This window comes from Gigantopelta aegis, chromosome 10, assembly GCF_016097555.1.
Source record: "Gigantopelta aegis isolate Gae_Host chromosome 10, Gae_host_genome, whole genome shotgun sequence".
In the NCBI taxonomy this organism is placed as follows: domain Eukaryota; kingdom Metazoa; phylum Mollusca; class Gastropoda; order Neomphalida; family Peltospiridae; genus Gigantopelta; species Gigantopelta aegis.
Genome location: NC_054708.1, coordinates 71,195,979 through 71,212,698, shown reverse-complemented (window position 1 = coordinate 71,212,698; position 16,720 = coordinate 71,195,979). Strand labels below are relative to the sequence as shown.

The 16,720-nt window shown below is 38.3% G+C and overlaps 1 protein-coding gene across 1 annotated transcript in view; it reads right to left on the bottom strand.

Annotated features, from left to right (window-relative positions):
• Nucleotides 1-12,078: 12,078 nt before the first annotated feature.
• Nucleotides 12,079-16,720, bottom strand: part of LOC121382838 (vesicle-trafficking protein SEC22b-B-like) — a 26,959-nt gene continuing 22,317 nt past the window's right edge. Inside the window, exon 5 of the mRNA XM_041512465.1 lies at nt 12,079-14,111. Within this exon, the coding sequence (XP_041368399.1) occupies nt 13,957-14,111 (155 nt within the window). The 3' untranslated portion in view covers nt 12,079-13,956. The remainder of the gene's footprint in view (nt 14,112-16,720) is intronic.

Below are 16,720 nucleotides of genomic sequence, written 5' to 3'. Positions count from 1 at the left end.
CATTAATATTCTAAATAATAAAATGTAAGTACTTCTATTTTAAATTATCAAAAACGGCTTTAATAGTGAATGTCACGGGGATTCTATAATTCCCGTAACTGAGTAAAACACGATTATCAAAATATCTCTCCTAACTGTATATCTATTAGATCTCTCTGTAACAGGCTGTTAACCCTAGTATGGCTCGTCTCTAGGTATGATCAGAGATACGATCTTATATAAAGTATATATTAATATAGCACGTTAGTTCTCTAGAAAACACAACAAAAACACAATACACTTTGGAATCTGTATTATCCTACGCTGACAAATGTACAGCCGTAGTAGTAAATTAATAACAGCAATAATAACAACCCAGAACTGATCACTTAATTAGTTAATCTCTAGGTGTCTAGTTACACAATATGCGAATCACTTCACCGTTACACCACACCCACACGTGTGATAATTGAGAAACGCTTCCAGGAGAAGTTAATTAATAAAGGAATTACAACACCATTCCTAACTGGTTAATTTATAATTAACCCTTACTACTCGTTCAGTAACGTGTGATAATTTAGAAACGCTTCTTGGGGAACTTAATTAATAAAGGAATTACAGCTCTATTCCTAACGGGTTAATTTTTAATTAACCCTTACTACTCTTTCAGTAATCTGTAACACAAAATTAATACTGGTACCTATCACAATAAAGACAATAACCTACAGTTTACCTAGGGTCTTCTAGGATGACTGGCTAAGCTTTATATTACCAAATACTCATATAATGTTAGAACAAAAAGTCTACGATTTACTTCGTCAGATGACCGAAGACACTGTCTAAAGAATATTGGTATAATACAGTATTAAAATATTTAAAGTCACATCAATCACATCAAGGTTATACACAGAGCAGAAATGATATTTACCAAGTCCTAACGGACTACGTTCCCAGGAAGCTTCCTAATTCGTTCTCCTCGATATCTCTAAAACACTAGCTATTTATTATAAATAAGGATTTTGCCTGGGAGTACAAGGCGGTACCTCACGTATCATCTCATAGTCTGACTCTACTAGAGTCGGTATTATTTCTCTCTGATCGTCAGACTTACTGACGCCATCGTCGCCAAAATCACGGTTGTAAAACCGCACTCGCAGAGGTATTACGTAACTACTCGCCACATGGCCTCCACAGCGGGACTAAGTGCATATTGGAATGTCCGATCGCGCGAAGTATTACGTAACAAGTTGCCCATCTGGGCTACGGGCAATAAACTGCACACGGCCCTCTAAACACAATTAAAATCGCCACAGGCGAAACAAATTTAAGAGAATGTACCGTCACACACCCCCACCTCAAAAAGGATATTTCCTCTACTCTAGGAATAGGGAAATATACTACATTAAAACAAAAAGGTGCGTTAACCGACGCATACGGACATTTATAACACATGTAATAATAAGGTGACTACCAGTAATCACACTGAGTCTCTGAGTCCCTGGTATACAAATAAAATATACTAAAACGCAAAAGAAACGCAGGTCCTGACAATGAGAAGGAAATACACTTTTTAAAGCAATATCTTTGGTGGAATTGAACCTGAACGGTGCTAACGGACATGGCACACATGCACACCGCGGTCCCACCCGCGTGTCAATTTTATTATCTGAGTGACGTAACGGATTCTCAAAACACATTATTTGCACGTGCTGGATCACCCGTATCTTGAACCCAATGCAAACACGCTCAGTGAAATGCTATAAAAGCCAACATACCTGGATTTAATCGCATAAATTGAATTTGAGTGGCGGGAGACAACATAATAAATTTTTCCAAATGCCGCGACTGACACAAGTCCAGCGAGGGATGGCCATCGGGATGTTGCAAGCCGAACAGGCTCGTACTGCTGTAGCCAACCAATTGGGATGCCATTATTCGACAGTCGCACGACTTTCCCAACGTCACCAAATCACTGGATCCGTGAACAATCGACCACGCACCGGCCGCCCGAGGGTGACAACCGCAGCCCAAGACCGGTACATCCGGGTTACCCACCTTAGGAATCGGATGATGCCAGCAACTCACACCGTTCACACCGTTCACCAGGTGCATGGCCCACGTGGTCCAGTGTCCGCCGATACCGCCCGCCGCCGTCTGAGGGCAGCAGGACTCCGTAACCGCCGTCCCTATGTGGAACCAATATTGACCCCTTGGCATCGCCAACGACGTCAACAGTGGGCGCAACAACATCAACAATGGCGACGTGTCCAGTGGCAACAAGTTTTGTTTACGAATGAGAGCCGTTACAACCTTTCCAACACTGATGGCCGAATCCGAGTATGGCGACGTCGACATGAACGTTACTCCGACTGCTGCGTTTTGCAGGCCAACCGATGGGGCGGGGGTAGTCTGATGGTGAGGGGTGTGTTTACATTCAACCGCAGAACACAACTTCTAGTCTTCAGACAACAAGTTAATGCAGCCGTGTACCAAAATGACGTCATCAACAACCACGTCGTCCCCTTCTTTGCTGCCCACCCACGTGTGCGCTTGCTGCAGCAAGACAATGCCAGGCCTCACACGGCCAGGACAACACAGGCGTTGCTGGCTCAGCACAACATCCCATCGTTGCCGTGGCCGGCCTTATCACCGGACATGGCACCTATCGAACACGTCTGGGATGGAATCGGACGCGCCTGCAGGCTCGCGGACATCCTCAGAATCTCCAGGCGCTGGAGGCAGCATTGGTGCACGAATGGAACACACTCCCTCAGGCATTCTTCCAACGGCTTGTGAACTCAATGAGGAGACGTTGTACTGCCTGTTTGAATGCCCGGAGTGGTCACACACGATGCTGACATTGACAATGCTACAGGTCGTCTTTTTCACATGTTTTAACATGGACCCCCACCCTGGTTTATGAAATGAAACAATATCCAAAAATGAATTCAATCCAAAATTCCCAACACCAATGTGTGCAGAATTGGAGTAGCTCCACAATAAATGTTGAAATCCGCATTTAGTGTTGTATTTTTTATATTTTATATTCAATTTAATGAGAACCTGCGTTTCTTTTGCATTTTAGTATATATATATAAACAAAACAGAATCAATAACGTTCAATTTCGGGACAGGGCATCAGCGATTACATTGGATGTGCCCTTGATATGTCCAATGGTAATTGGGTATTCTTGCAGAAGAAGACTCCATCTCAAAACTCTCTGGTTGGAGGCTTTCATTAGGATGGTCCAGTCCGTCTTCGTCTTCTTGGAACAGCACAGCTCCAGCACCCACGTCACTGGCACCCACAGCTAGCTTGAACGGCATTCGGTAGTCTGGTGCTGCCATCACGGGAGACGAGTAGCGCATCTGCTTGATACGGTTGAATGACTTCTCGCCTTCACCTGACCAATGGAACTTCGTTTCCTTCCTTTTCAGCGTCGCACGTTTTCCCGGTTTTCTCCGATAGGCATGCTGTCGACGCGGTGTAGCGTTGGGTTCCAAGCGCAGATCTTGGCTTAAGGTATTGGTAACCGTTGGACGGTCCCGACAAATGGAAACATTGTCTTGTTTCAACGTAGTCAACTTTGCTCGCTGGGGGTTCAAGTCTGCTAGAATCTGGCCGTTGGCCAACTTGACCTCTGCAGTCTTGACGTCATCACAGGAAATTGAGTGTCTCTCAATTTGGACCGGTCTCTCTGGAACTATCGGTAGTCTGTCAAAATAACCTTTTAGCAAATTGATGTGACAATACCTACGTTTCCTAACCCTAACAGGAGTGTTTATCACATACCCTGTCTCATTAACCCGTTTGTGCACAACATAGGGCCCGAAATACCTGTTCTGCACAGAACCCCGTTTAATGGGAAGGTACAGCAGCACCTTATCCCCTGGTTTAAATTCCCGACTCTTAGCCTTCCTATCAAACACTGATTCTATTTTGCTCTGAGCATGGCTCAGTTGCTTCCTAGCTAGTTCGGTCGCCGGCAACCTCCTATCCCTAACTCTTTTATTCATCAATACTCTCTCAGTTAACAATGTAGTGCGAACTGCCAACAATTTTGGATCAGCCCCCTGCTCTAGAATTAACTCTTGTCTATTACAAGGTAAATCCCCTCTATCAAACACAACTGGTTCAATTCCCCTCTGCGGGAGATCAACAGGTTCCACCACATTTAATTTGTCAGTTGACTTATCTACCATTTTACTGATAACCTCATCCACTCCAATTTCATGGCTCACACACGTATCAGACAAATCACAAATATCCTCTGCGTCTTGTGCTAACCTACTGGCCATAGCCCTAGTCTTTACACACGCAGGATATTTAATCTCATCAACCTCACACTCTTCTATTGGTAACGTGCTGTCTTTAATTAACAGTTGGTCACATTTCGGCTGACAACACTGACTAGTCAAATCATTTCCCAACAAAACTCCTATGTTTTCAACGGGTAAGTCCTTCACAACACCCATGACGACTGGTCCCGTCACAAACTTCGAACACAAGAAAACCTTATGTAACCGGACAACCATTTTTTCTCCAGTAACCGAGGTTAAAGCCAAACTACGTCCTATGTCTGAATTTTCAATACCAGCTAAACACTCTTGCGTTATCAGACTCTGACTACACCCGGTATCTCTATAGATTGATATTGCCTTAGGACACAACTCTTGTTTCACATCACAAACCATACCAGTGGACACATACGGGTTTACTTTCTCTGCCATGGGACTAACCATTAACTCTCTCGCTAACGGAGCTGACCTCACTAAACCGACCACTTGCGCATTATCGCGTTTCCTTTTAAAACAGTCCCCGATAAGATGGTTATCCTTTTTACAGTAACTGCAATGTGGACGAAAAGTTCGTGCATTGGCTGATAATGCAGGTCTATCCTTACTTTGCCCACCAGGTGCATTCCTTGCCTGACTAGCTGACCAATTAGATGACTCTCCCCGATAGTTACTTTCCCGGGAAAAGCCTGGCTGAAATTTCTTCTTATCACCCTGTTGTAAGGAGCTACCCTGTACTGCCTGAGCTTTGTGTATTAACACGTAATCATCTGCCACTATGCCTGCCTCCTCTATCTTTTTGACATCACGATCCTCTAAATGAATACGTAAGCTAACTGGTAATCCATTTTTAATGTCCTGTAAGATCAACAACTCCCGTAACTCGGTATATGACTCTACCTGATGAGACACCACCCATTTATCAAACATCCCTGCCTTCTTAGCCACAAACTCACTATAAGACTGACCCTGCGTTTTTCTCAACTCGCTATACCGTAAACGATAATCCTCAGGTCGTAATTCATAAGCCCTCAACACTGCAGCCTTAACTAAGTCGTACTGACTTGCTCGCTCATCACTCATTGAATTATAAGCTATACTAGCCTTTCCCTTAAACTTAGACACGGCTAACAATGTCCACTTAGACTCCGGCCAATTTAGCTGCTTAGCGGCCCGTTCAAAAAGTTGAAAGAACATATCTACCTCCTCGTCATCAAATACCGGCACTGATCTATAAGCCTCCGACATGTTAAACCCATTTCCGGCTTCTCGTCTGACTTCTTCAGTATTCAACTTTAACTCATGTTCCACTTTTAATTTTTCTAACTGGAATTCTCTATCCCTATGTCTATCTTCTCTATCCCTCTCTTCTCTTTCTCTCTCTCTCTCTCTATCTCTCTCTCTATCTTCTCTATCCCTATCTCTATCTTCTCTATCTCTATCTTCTTTCTCTCTATCTCTATGTCTATCTTCTCTATCTCTCTCTTCTCTTTCTCTCTCTCTCTCTATCCCTATCTTCTTTTTCTCTATCTCTATCTTCTCTTTCTCCCTCGCTCTCTCTCTATCTAATGCACGTTCTTCTCTTTCGTACTCAAGCTTTTTAAAAGCTAACTGTTGTTCCATACTCAAGTCACTTATCTCTATCTCTGGAACAATCTCACTGTCTTCCATAACAGGCCTATCACCAAAAACTTCCTGGATAATAATTGTCTTTATATCACCTAAGGTTTTAGCTGATGTTAAATCAATTTCTCGCTCACCCGCGATTTCAACTAACTCGGCCTTACGTGCTCGCTTAATCTCCACTACACTGAGCGTAGGCCTATCCAGCAAATTCTTGTCCATGTTTAGATATGACGCACTTATTATTAATTAATTTTCTAGTGAACAACGTGCTACTTCTGGTAAATTTGTAAAAATAATTTATAAAGCCCCCATTTACAAACAATACTTTTTTAAATATGCATGTCCCGTTTCAGATCCGGGACGAGCGCCCCAATTTTCTACTCCTGTCACGGGGATCCTATAATTCCCGTAACTGAGTAAAACACGATTATCAAAATATCTCTCCTAACTGTATATCTATTAGATCTCTCTGTAACAGGCTGTTAACCCTAGTATGGCTCGTCTCTAGGTATGATCAGAGATACGATCTTATATAAAGTATATATTAATATAGCACGTTAGTTCTCTAGAAAACACAACAAAAACACAATACACTTTGGAATCTGTATTATCCTACGCTGACAAATGTACAGCCGTAGTAGTAAATTAATAACAGCAATAATAACAACCCAGAACTGATCACTTAATTAGTTAATCTCTAGGTGTCTAGTTACACAATATGCGAATCACTTCACCGTTACACCACACCCACACGTGTGATAATTGAGAAACGCTTCCAGGAGAAGTTAATTAATAAAGGAATTACAACACCATTCCTAACTGGTTAATTTATAATTAACCCTTACTACTCGTTCAGTAACGTGTGATAATTTAGAAACGCTTCTTGTGGAATTTAATTAATAAAGGAATTACAGCTCTATTCCTAACGGGTTAATTTTTAATTTTTAATTAACCCTTACTACTCTTTCAGTAATCTGTAACACAAAATTAATACTGGTACCTATCACAATAAAGACAATAACCTACAGTTTACCTAGGGTCTTCTAGGATGACTGGCTAAGCTTTATATTACCAAATACTCATATAATGTTAGAACAAAAAGTCTACGATTTACTTCGTCAGATGACCGAAGACACTGTCTAAAGAATATTGGTATAATACAGTATTAAAATATTTAAAGTCACATCAATCACATCAAGGTTATACACAGAGCAGAAATGATATTTACCAAGTCCTAACGGACTACGTTCCCAGGAAGCTTCCTAATTCGTTCTCCTCGATATCTCTGAAACACTAGCTATTTATTATAAATAAGGATTTTGCCTGGGAGTACAAGGCGGTACCTCACGTATCATCTCATAGTCTGACTCTACTAGAATCGGTATTATTTCTCTCTGATCGTCAGACTTACTGACGCCATCGTCGCCAAAATCACGGTTGTAAAACCGCACTCGCAGAGGTATTACGTAACTACTCGCCACATGGCCTCCACAGCGGGACTAAGTGCATATTGGAATGTCCGATCGCGCGAAGTATTACGTAACAAGTTGCCCATCTGGGCTACAGGCAATAAACTGCACACGGCCCTCTAAACACAATTAAAATCGCCACAGGCGAAACAAATTTAAGAGAATGTACCGTCACAGTGAAAAATACGTCGTAGTGTTTAAAACCTAGGGTCTGTCACTTTAATAAAAGCAGCGCGTGTTAATCAACAGCTGTAGTGGCAGTACTCATGACAGGTGCCATCGGATATGCTCGCCTTTCGCGAACACCTATCACTGTTATGACAGTGGTTCATGATTGCATGTCATCACAGCTGTACTTATTCCAATGAGCTCTGTTCGGTTCTAGTTTTGATTTAGTAAAAACTAGTCTGGAAGTGGCAGTCCTCTTTGTGGCGATGCAAGAGAGATGAAATACCTAGTGGGAGTGTCCTCCTTTAGACGACGCACTACATAGAGATTCATGGAATCATCCACTATTTTGCAAAATACCCGTTCGACTCTGCGTTGTGCAGAAATAAGGCCCTGATAATTATAATGTGTTACGGTTTTGTAGTTCCGATTCTGTATTAGTGTAATTCAGTAACGCTCTGAAAGCTAACTTGATATTTACTTCTGGTCATTTGTATGTCAGAAACAGAGCGTATCATAAACACGTTGTTTATATCAGTAAGTGGCATTTGAATCACCCTTTCTAAAGAATTCGCCCCAAAATAGACCCTCGAATACACTTGCCAAATATTTAGTTTTCTGTTATCATATTCTCAACGCATATACAGAGTTCGAGTTATCATTGGATTTAAAATGTTACATATGGATATAATCTTGAGTTACAATTATCTTTGCCATTTGATAGTTAAACATGAGCAAATCCTCAAATTCGGGCAAAAAAATTATGATATTCGGGCAAAACCTTTTCTCCGTGTATTTCCACCATTCTATCCACAATATTAGTTGCCATGCATGTAAAACTGCGTAGTGAATCATTTGAAACTCTAGTTAGTGGTTTTGCAGTAATGCTAATATGAATAAATAATGTTGTCTAGATTCGGGCATTTTCATTTAATTCGGACACAAATCTGCCGGCCCCCTACAAAAAATGGGAGCCTGCACGCTCACGACTTTAATCATTATTGTATAACAACAGATCTTTGTTTTTTACTAACGATTTCATAAAGTGTCAAAATTAACAGGATTATCGTTTATTTTAGACATCATCGTTTATTCTAACCTACATGCACCACAACTTGTCAAAAGCTGTGGTATGTGCTTTCCTGTCTGTGAGAAAATGCATATAAAAGATCCCTTGCCGCATTAGGAAAAATGTAGCGGGTTTCTTCTGATGACTAAGAGTCAGAATTATCAAATGTTTGACAACCAATAGCCGATGATTAATTGCTCTAGTGGTGTCGATAAACAAAACAAACTTTATCATCAGGTGTCAACAAAGAATTCAGCTTGGCACCAAATTTTCTCTTGGTTTGTGCATAGTAAAAGGTACTGTAAAAGGAACACACATAACATTTGTACCACCACCCCTAAAAAGGCATATGCTTGAAATATGAAAATATAATTAAAAGCTGTTTATACAGTTTTGGAGACTGATATTTAGTCCATTGTTGAACACCCCTAATTTTGTTTAATTCCTAATACGGTGGTGGGGGGTGGGGGGGGGTGGGGTAAATGTCGATAGAGCTAGTCTTTGCAATGTCACATTTTGTTCCATCCACTCAATATAATGTCAAGTAGCCGAAATCGATCCCCGTCGGTGGGCCCATTGGGCTATTTCTCGTTCCAGCCAGTGCACCACGACTGGTATATCGAAGGCCATGATATGTACTACCCTGTCTGTGGGATGGTGAAATAAAAAATTATATTGCTGCTAATCGAAAGAGAGTAGTCCATGAAGTGGCGACAGCGGGTTTCCTCTTTCAATATCTTTTGTGGTCCTTAACCATATGTCTGATGCCATATAACCGTAAATAAAATGTCCCCGAGTGCATCGTTAAATAAAACATTTCTTTCTTTCTGACCTATGGCAATATTTCATATCACAGCCAAGGCAATTGCTATTGCCATTAGTAGCATAGGCAGGGGGAGGGAGGGCATGTCCCCACCCCCAAATCCTTTTTATTTTAAATTATATTAACTTTGATAAAATCATACATAGTATGGGTTGTAGTTTCAACTTTGACATAGCACCTATACGTTTGAGCCCTGTACTGCTGCTGTGTCAAGTCTGTGACGTCAGATGCAGATGCTGTGAAACAGAAAAAGACAGGAACAAATTGTGCAATTAAGAATTTTATTTTCAGTTCTGTGCATATATTTCAAATAAATATACAGCTATTTCACCTTCAAAATATTTAAGATAAATAACTCATTGTCACTTTATACGAAACAAACATTTTAAATGCATTAGCTATAAAGTAGAGAATTACTAAATACTGTTCTTTGTTTTTGAAAGGCAAAATTTGTAGTTTCTTTGTCATAGTGAATCACTGTGAAAATTGGTGAAGTAATTTACAAACTAGGCCTTAGAAAATTGTGAGAAGATTGACATAGGTTCATTTTAACAAGTGCTAGACCGTCAGTTTTCTGTCATGCAAAACATTTAGGATATTACATGGACATGTATGGCTTTAACAAGTTACACAAAATGAAACAAGCATTCTGAGAGTACTGCTCAAAGCAATATATGTCCCCTAACGGGTCCAACATATTTTCGTATTGCCTAAATTCAAGGGCCATAACTCTGCCAAAAATGGGTATATCACCATGAAATTCAAACTTGATCTGTAACTGTAAATGGTAAAGCAATAAAAAAAAAATTAAAAAAAATTCCCCTAAGTTCATAAGCCATAACTGTCAAAAATGGGTGAATCACCATGAAAGTCAAACAAGATTTGTATTAGTACTTGATAAAGTTATACACAAAATTTTAGATCAATATCTTGAGGCATTGTTGAAAAAACACTCCGAAAATCTCTATGTGAGACAGACACATACAGACATTACGGAGACAAAATCTATAGGCCCCTTCAGTTGGACCAGTAGGAGACTATTAAATTACTGAGCAATCTTTTTTTATATAACCCATAAATAGTTTTCACAATGTAAATTCTCAGTTGCCAGCATACTGTCATGTTGATGCAGTAACATACATGCAGCAGTATTACAACCATTTTCAAGTGTACATACATTCAATCTAAATTGTATTTACAGTCACAAATATGTCAATCAGTAGCACATTCAATCAGCATTGATGCAAGTGTTTCAGAACATTAAACATACAAAAATAAGCTGTCCACATCAACCACTGCAATTCATTGCAATTGTTACCAAGTACTGCAGTCCCTCATGTTTTAATCAAAATCATGTCAATTTGTCCAGTAACAAACAACATGTATGCTTGCACAATTTAAAAAAAAATAATAATAAAATAAAAATCCCATAACAGAACAATAATTGAAACAACAAGCATTGTTTAAAAGCAACCATTGTCAGTATCTAAAAAAGATTATTAACCTTGCTCTACGATTAACTCCTCTAGTGTTTATCATCAAAGTTTGTGAACAATACACACAAGGGCCTCATCATAAATTATAGCATTTATATGAGCATCATTTAGATGTAGTTTCATTATTATATCTGTATTACTTACAAGGGATTATTTCTTTAGGATGGATTCTTTCTACAGCTTCTGAAGCATTGCCCCAGTTATCCCTTAAAGCTAAAATATGAACTGTCATGGTATTACACACATTTGGGTTACATTTACCAGTAACTATAATCTTGGTCCAGTATGTTTAACTGTTTTGGGGTCCCCCATCATGGCATATGCACCTATTTTACACATAAATTTTAAAACGTATTTACATCTGTAGCAACAAACAATGCATCTATTTTTCACATTTACTATGTTTTCCATGGAAGGATAACCATTTGTTTAAAATGTTACCTTGATTACAGTTTAATGCATGATACCACTATAATAACAAAGAAAAATACCATAGCAGGCTTTTGAGAATTGAAAATTTGTGTAAGTCATTTATGGGTTAGACAAAAACAAATTCAGGTAACCCATTTCGTTTGTACGTAACCCGTCATGACCATGTAAATGATATCATAAATTCAATGCATGAGCGAAAAATGAGTTCCACAAACTATATTTACGCAAGCTACATGCGAGCGAAACAATTGCTCTCGCAATTTTCAGAGGCCCACAAAGTCAAATTTTCTTGGGTTTCTTTTACTGAATTTTAATATAAATATCAGCATACAAAAAGTAGGAATGTACACCTAAAATTAAAATTACAATGTGGCCAATCTGACAGACAACAGATCACTGGGACCTGACACTCAGATGTGTCAGTATTCTCAACACTGTATTAGTAGCAGAAACTCAGTGATATACACAATTCCATCACAAATCTCAGTTTATTCGATGAATACCTGTGAGGACATGTCAGTGTTAGACACAGCTGTAAGGCTCACTTTCCATTACTTTAAAGTTTTGTTGTAATGACACCACTAGAGCACACTGATTTATTAATCATCGGTTATTGGATGTCAAACATTTAGTTATTTTGACATATAGTCCTAGAGAAGAAACCCACTACATTTTTCCATTAGTAGTAAGGGGTCTATTATATGCACTAACAGACAGGATAGCACATACCATAGCCTTTGATAATAATATACTAGTCATGGTGCACTAGCTGGAACGAGAAATAGGCTATTTTCAATAAAAATGTTTCTGAAAGCATTCGGCACAAAGAAAATAAATTTTGATCAATGAGAATTTTTTAGGCATGATTTTCCGCTTGTTGACATCACTACACTGAATGCTCACAGTCAGCTTCACTGCGAAGGTCTGTCCCATGCTAAGCAACTGACCTTGCCAAAAGCTGCACATGGAACAGATGTGCCTGAACCATGTATGGATATAGGCATGTAAATAAAATTACCTCAACCTCATTGAGAAGGTAACTGTCGAAATCTGTGGTACCAATTGTACAGGACCAATACTGGAAAGAGAGTCATAAATCTCACAACAAGACATGTTGATAAACTTTGTTAAAGAGTTGTAGGGATCACAGAAATACAATTATACCACCAACATTTAAAATAAAATTGCCAGGTACATGTACATTAATGAAAAGTGGGCCTTAGCCTGAACTGTCAGATGTTACAAAGGTTCAGTATTAAATCTTTTTAACATAAATTAGTAAACAGCATTACACACAAAAACTGGGACAAAAAAAAGTAAGTTTTATACATGTGTAACAAATTTGCACAAACATACATTGTATTGATTGCGGAATTTTAAATGGGTCCAAAATTATAAATTAAGATAATGCACCCTTAGATTAAAATTAAGCAGTCTTAGATTAAGATTAACCATCTGCACAAAGACATCTTTGTGTGCACTTCAAAGAAAACCTTTCACAAAAAGGTAATGGATTCAGTAACCCTACATCGTAAATGGATTTTCTATCCCAAGGCTTAAACTTAACAATGGCGGACTTGATGGCAATCGCCAAAGCTGTGATATGAATTGCTATAGCTCAGGGATTTAACCAATGACAGCTTTCTGCCACTGGATACAAATTATTGACATACAGGGAACATTTTGTTTTCAAAATCTTGATTAGCAATATTTCTAGTCAATTGAAAATTGGTTAGTATCTACTGTTTAATGTTTTAAAATTGTGTAGCGATTTTGAAAAATTGTGTAGTTAATTGCAACACTGAACTAAATGTTCCCCGACATAGGAAACATTAATAATTTTTAGTTTTCAATTTTGTATTTTATTTGTTGCAAAATTTAGTGGTTTAATAAACTTGCTGTAAGCAGCCTCAACATTGCCTACGGTGAGCATTTTGCTTATGGCAAATACCTTTACAAATATATTGTCGTACGTAACAAATTCTTAACTTCGAGCTTTGCTATCCAGTATCCTTGCTGGGAAAAATGTAATGCATAAAATTATTGATGCCATAATGATGTCATCTGATGTATCATGATGTAGTCATCAAGGTTTTTTGGTATGAAAAATCGGCTGATTGAAGCTCTGACTAGTGTAAAATAAAATCAAGTGTCTCATCATCCTAAATGCATGAAGCATATAACTATATCATAATCAGGATTTCCAAAACAGTTCGACAAATCCAATAGCCCTAGCGACTGTTTGGTCTGAGCTAGTGGAAATTATCAACTATATTACTATAATACATAGGACACTAGCCAAAGCTTTTGTGAGGGCTAGTGACTTCCTCAAACATTTGTCAAACACTGATATTTTCAATGTACTCCAGCTCATGGGAAAAGTCATCAAGATGAATCCACAACACATATACATATATATATATATATAATGAAAAAAAAAAATCCATGGTCTTTGACACCTCATGAAGCTGATGACTTGACTGTGATTTGTGCAGGCAACATTTCCAGTATCACCTGGAACCTGTACACTAGGGAGTTGACGGACACGAAAGAAGGTCATTGTTCACCAATCTGTCATTTGTTGTCCACTTCCTCCACTCAGAAAAACCAATACCGGAAAAACAGCAGCATAAAAACCACAAGAATAACTCCAATGGCAATTTTGAAATACGACGATCTCAAATTGAGATATTTTGCATCTTTCTTGTATTTCTGAGAAAGTGTTGATAAATTACTGGCTTTGCTGTCTAGAACTGAAAATCAAGCAAACAATATTGTTAGTTCTCAAAAAATATTTACCTACTGTAAATCATAAAATATTAGTGATCTTAAAGTTTAGTGAAATCCAAAACATTAATATTAGTGACGTAGAATTTTAGCCAGGTCAGCATATCAGACATTAATATAAAACTAAGCTTAAGTTGTAGGATCGGCTGAAAGAATACTTTTGATATTCATGTATTGTGACGTTATGCAGCTTACAAACAACTTAAAGTTTGTAGATAATTTCAGTAACGTGTATGCTAACAAACTTTTATTCAAATGTTGTTGTCTGCTTTATTTATAGTTTAATCAATAGCATGTACCCATTTCGTGTTCAGTTTAATCATCGACAAAACAATCACACAAAAGTTTTTCGGGACTGTCTGTTTTATGTCTCTCTTAATTTCAGTGGGGAGGTCCAATTAAATTATCATATATTCTTAGAAAAATACGAAGGGCTCACACTGGAATAAATTTATGTGTAGCCAATGTTTAGATATGTAGAGTATTTCCTTAAACATTTATTAAAATGTGTGGTTAATTTAAGGAGAATTTTATTAGTCAAAGACAAAATGTGGTAGCCATTTTATATATATAAGTTACCAATTTGCTAATTTGGCAATGTACAGGCTGAGCCCTGAACACAACTGCATTTGAGATCACATGCAGTGACTCACGGTCACAATTTTAACATATATTATTATTGTGTTGGGATGTGCTAGTATATTATTACTAAAATAATATGAGTGTACACTATATATATTTCTCTACTGCATTCAAGATTGTGTAGCCTAGTGGTAAAGTGCTCGCCTGATGCATGGTCAGTCTAAGATCAATCCATTGGGCTATTTCTCGTTCTAGCCAGTGCATCATGATTGGTATATCAAAGGCTGTGGTATGTGCTATTCTGTCTGTGATGCATATATATATACATGTATATATATATATACTCACGGAAAAAAGTTCCTGTGCATCATTAAAATTTCAGTAGGACTTATTTTGTGATTTACATAGATGGTGATCCTCTCCTGCTTTCTGAACCTGAAGTACTGTTTACACAATGTTTGGTGAGTCGTCGGTGATGATACAACAGAACAACGTAATGATGTACGGTCATGGTCGTATTTTGTTATCACCTAATCGGTTGCGTTCAGTTCTTCCACTGATTAGACTTAACTTAGAGATGCATTAGGATGTTAAACGTATCATTTCCAAATGATTCCATATGTGCACCCGCTTAATACTGACGATTTGCTGATGTGGCGTCACGTGTCGATTCCCTAAACATGGAAGATCCCTAGTACCCCTAAACTGTCGAGACCATCTCCGCAGATATTGCATAGTGTTCTGATGAACAACAATGAATACCAAAATTACTAGCAACAGCGTTTGTGCCGTTCTAACCTCAATCATACCCATCGTTCGAAGGAGTCAATTTTCTGGGAGGCGTGGCATCACACTGACGATGATCAGATACCAACAAAAATATTTTTCTGAGTGATGAGAATCCACACAATAGTTTTAAAGTCCAATGATAAGAAAAATGACGTTAAACAGGAGCACGTGACCAAGAATGCTAGTAATGCAACATGTGATCACAAAGTATGAATAGTTCGTGCAATTGACAGGACTCCACTGGAATATCGACGGGAGTGGTTACACATTCAGTTAGGCCAGAAAAAAAAAATTACTAGTTTCTTATTACATGCTGGAAAAATATAGGGTAGGTAGGAAAAACATTTTATTTTGCAAAATAATTTTATTTATGGATATTAAATAAAGATGTTGACTACCGGTATCCAAAATAACCTCTGCATGTATAGAAATGCATTATGCAAACCAACAATACCATTCATCACAGTGTTTTCCCTAGAAATGAAGTAAGGCATGGTAAAGTGACGTTTTGGGGGCATATTTTATGTGCATTTTTAAATATACAGTGTTTTTTTCCATTATACAATTTTCAAAAGGACAAAAAACTTATGGCCATTTTATTTTCTATATCTATTTCATAACTTAATTAAAAAAAGGAAAAATTGCCACACAACTGCTCGGCAAATAAATATGACGTCACGTTTTCTTTCTAGTCAGCATGAAAGTTTTTAGCGGAAACCCGCGAAGTTCCCAGTGACCACTTACAAAAAAATAACGAAACGCATCGAGATCTTACTGACATATTTAATCATTTGATTTGGCAGTAAACTCCATCCTTATCGGTAAACATTCCCTCCCCTAGTTTATCAGGTCACTAAATTTCTACAAGGCCAGTTTGTCGCTGGAGTAAATCATTAAATATAGTTATTATTATTATTAATCGGAACACCTCGCTACGCTTGATGTAGAGTAAATCGGAAAAGATCGCATATATTCGTGAAAACAATTTTCCGGCTCTTCACCCGATATCTCACGAAAGTTACCGAACTTTAATTTGAAGGGAAGTAACTACATCAATCAATTGTTAGAAGAAAACATTTCGTGGTTAACAGGTTGCCAATAAAACTAAATTTGCGACAGTAAAAGCACCGATATACGTCCGCAAATCGGAAAACACAGTAGGGTTATCCCCTAAATGACACCAAATTAGTGCTTGTGATAGTTT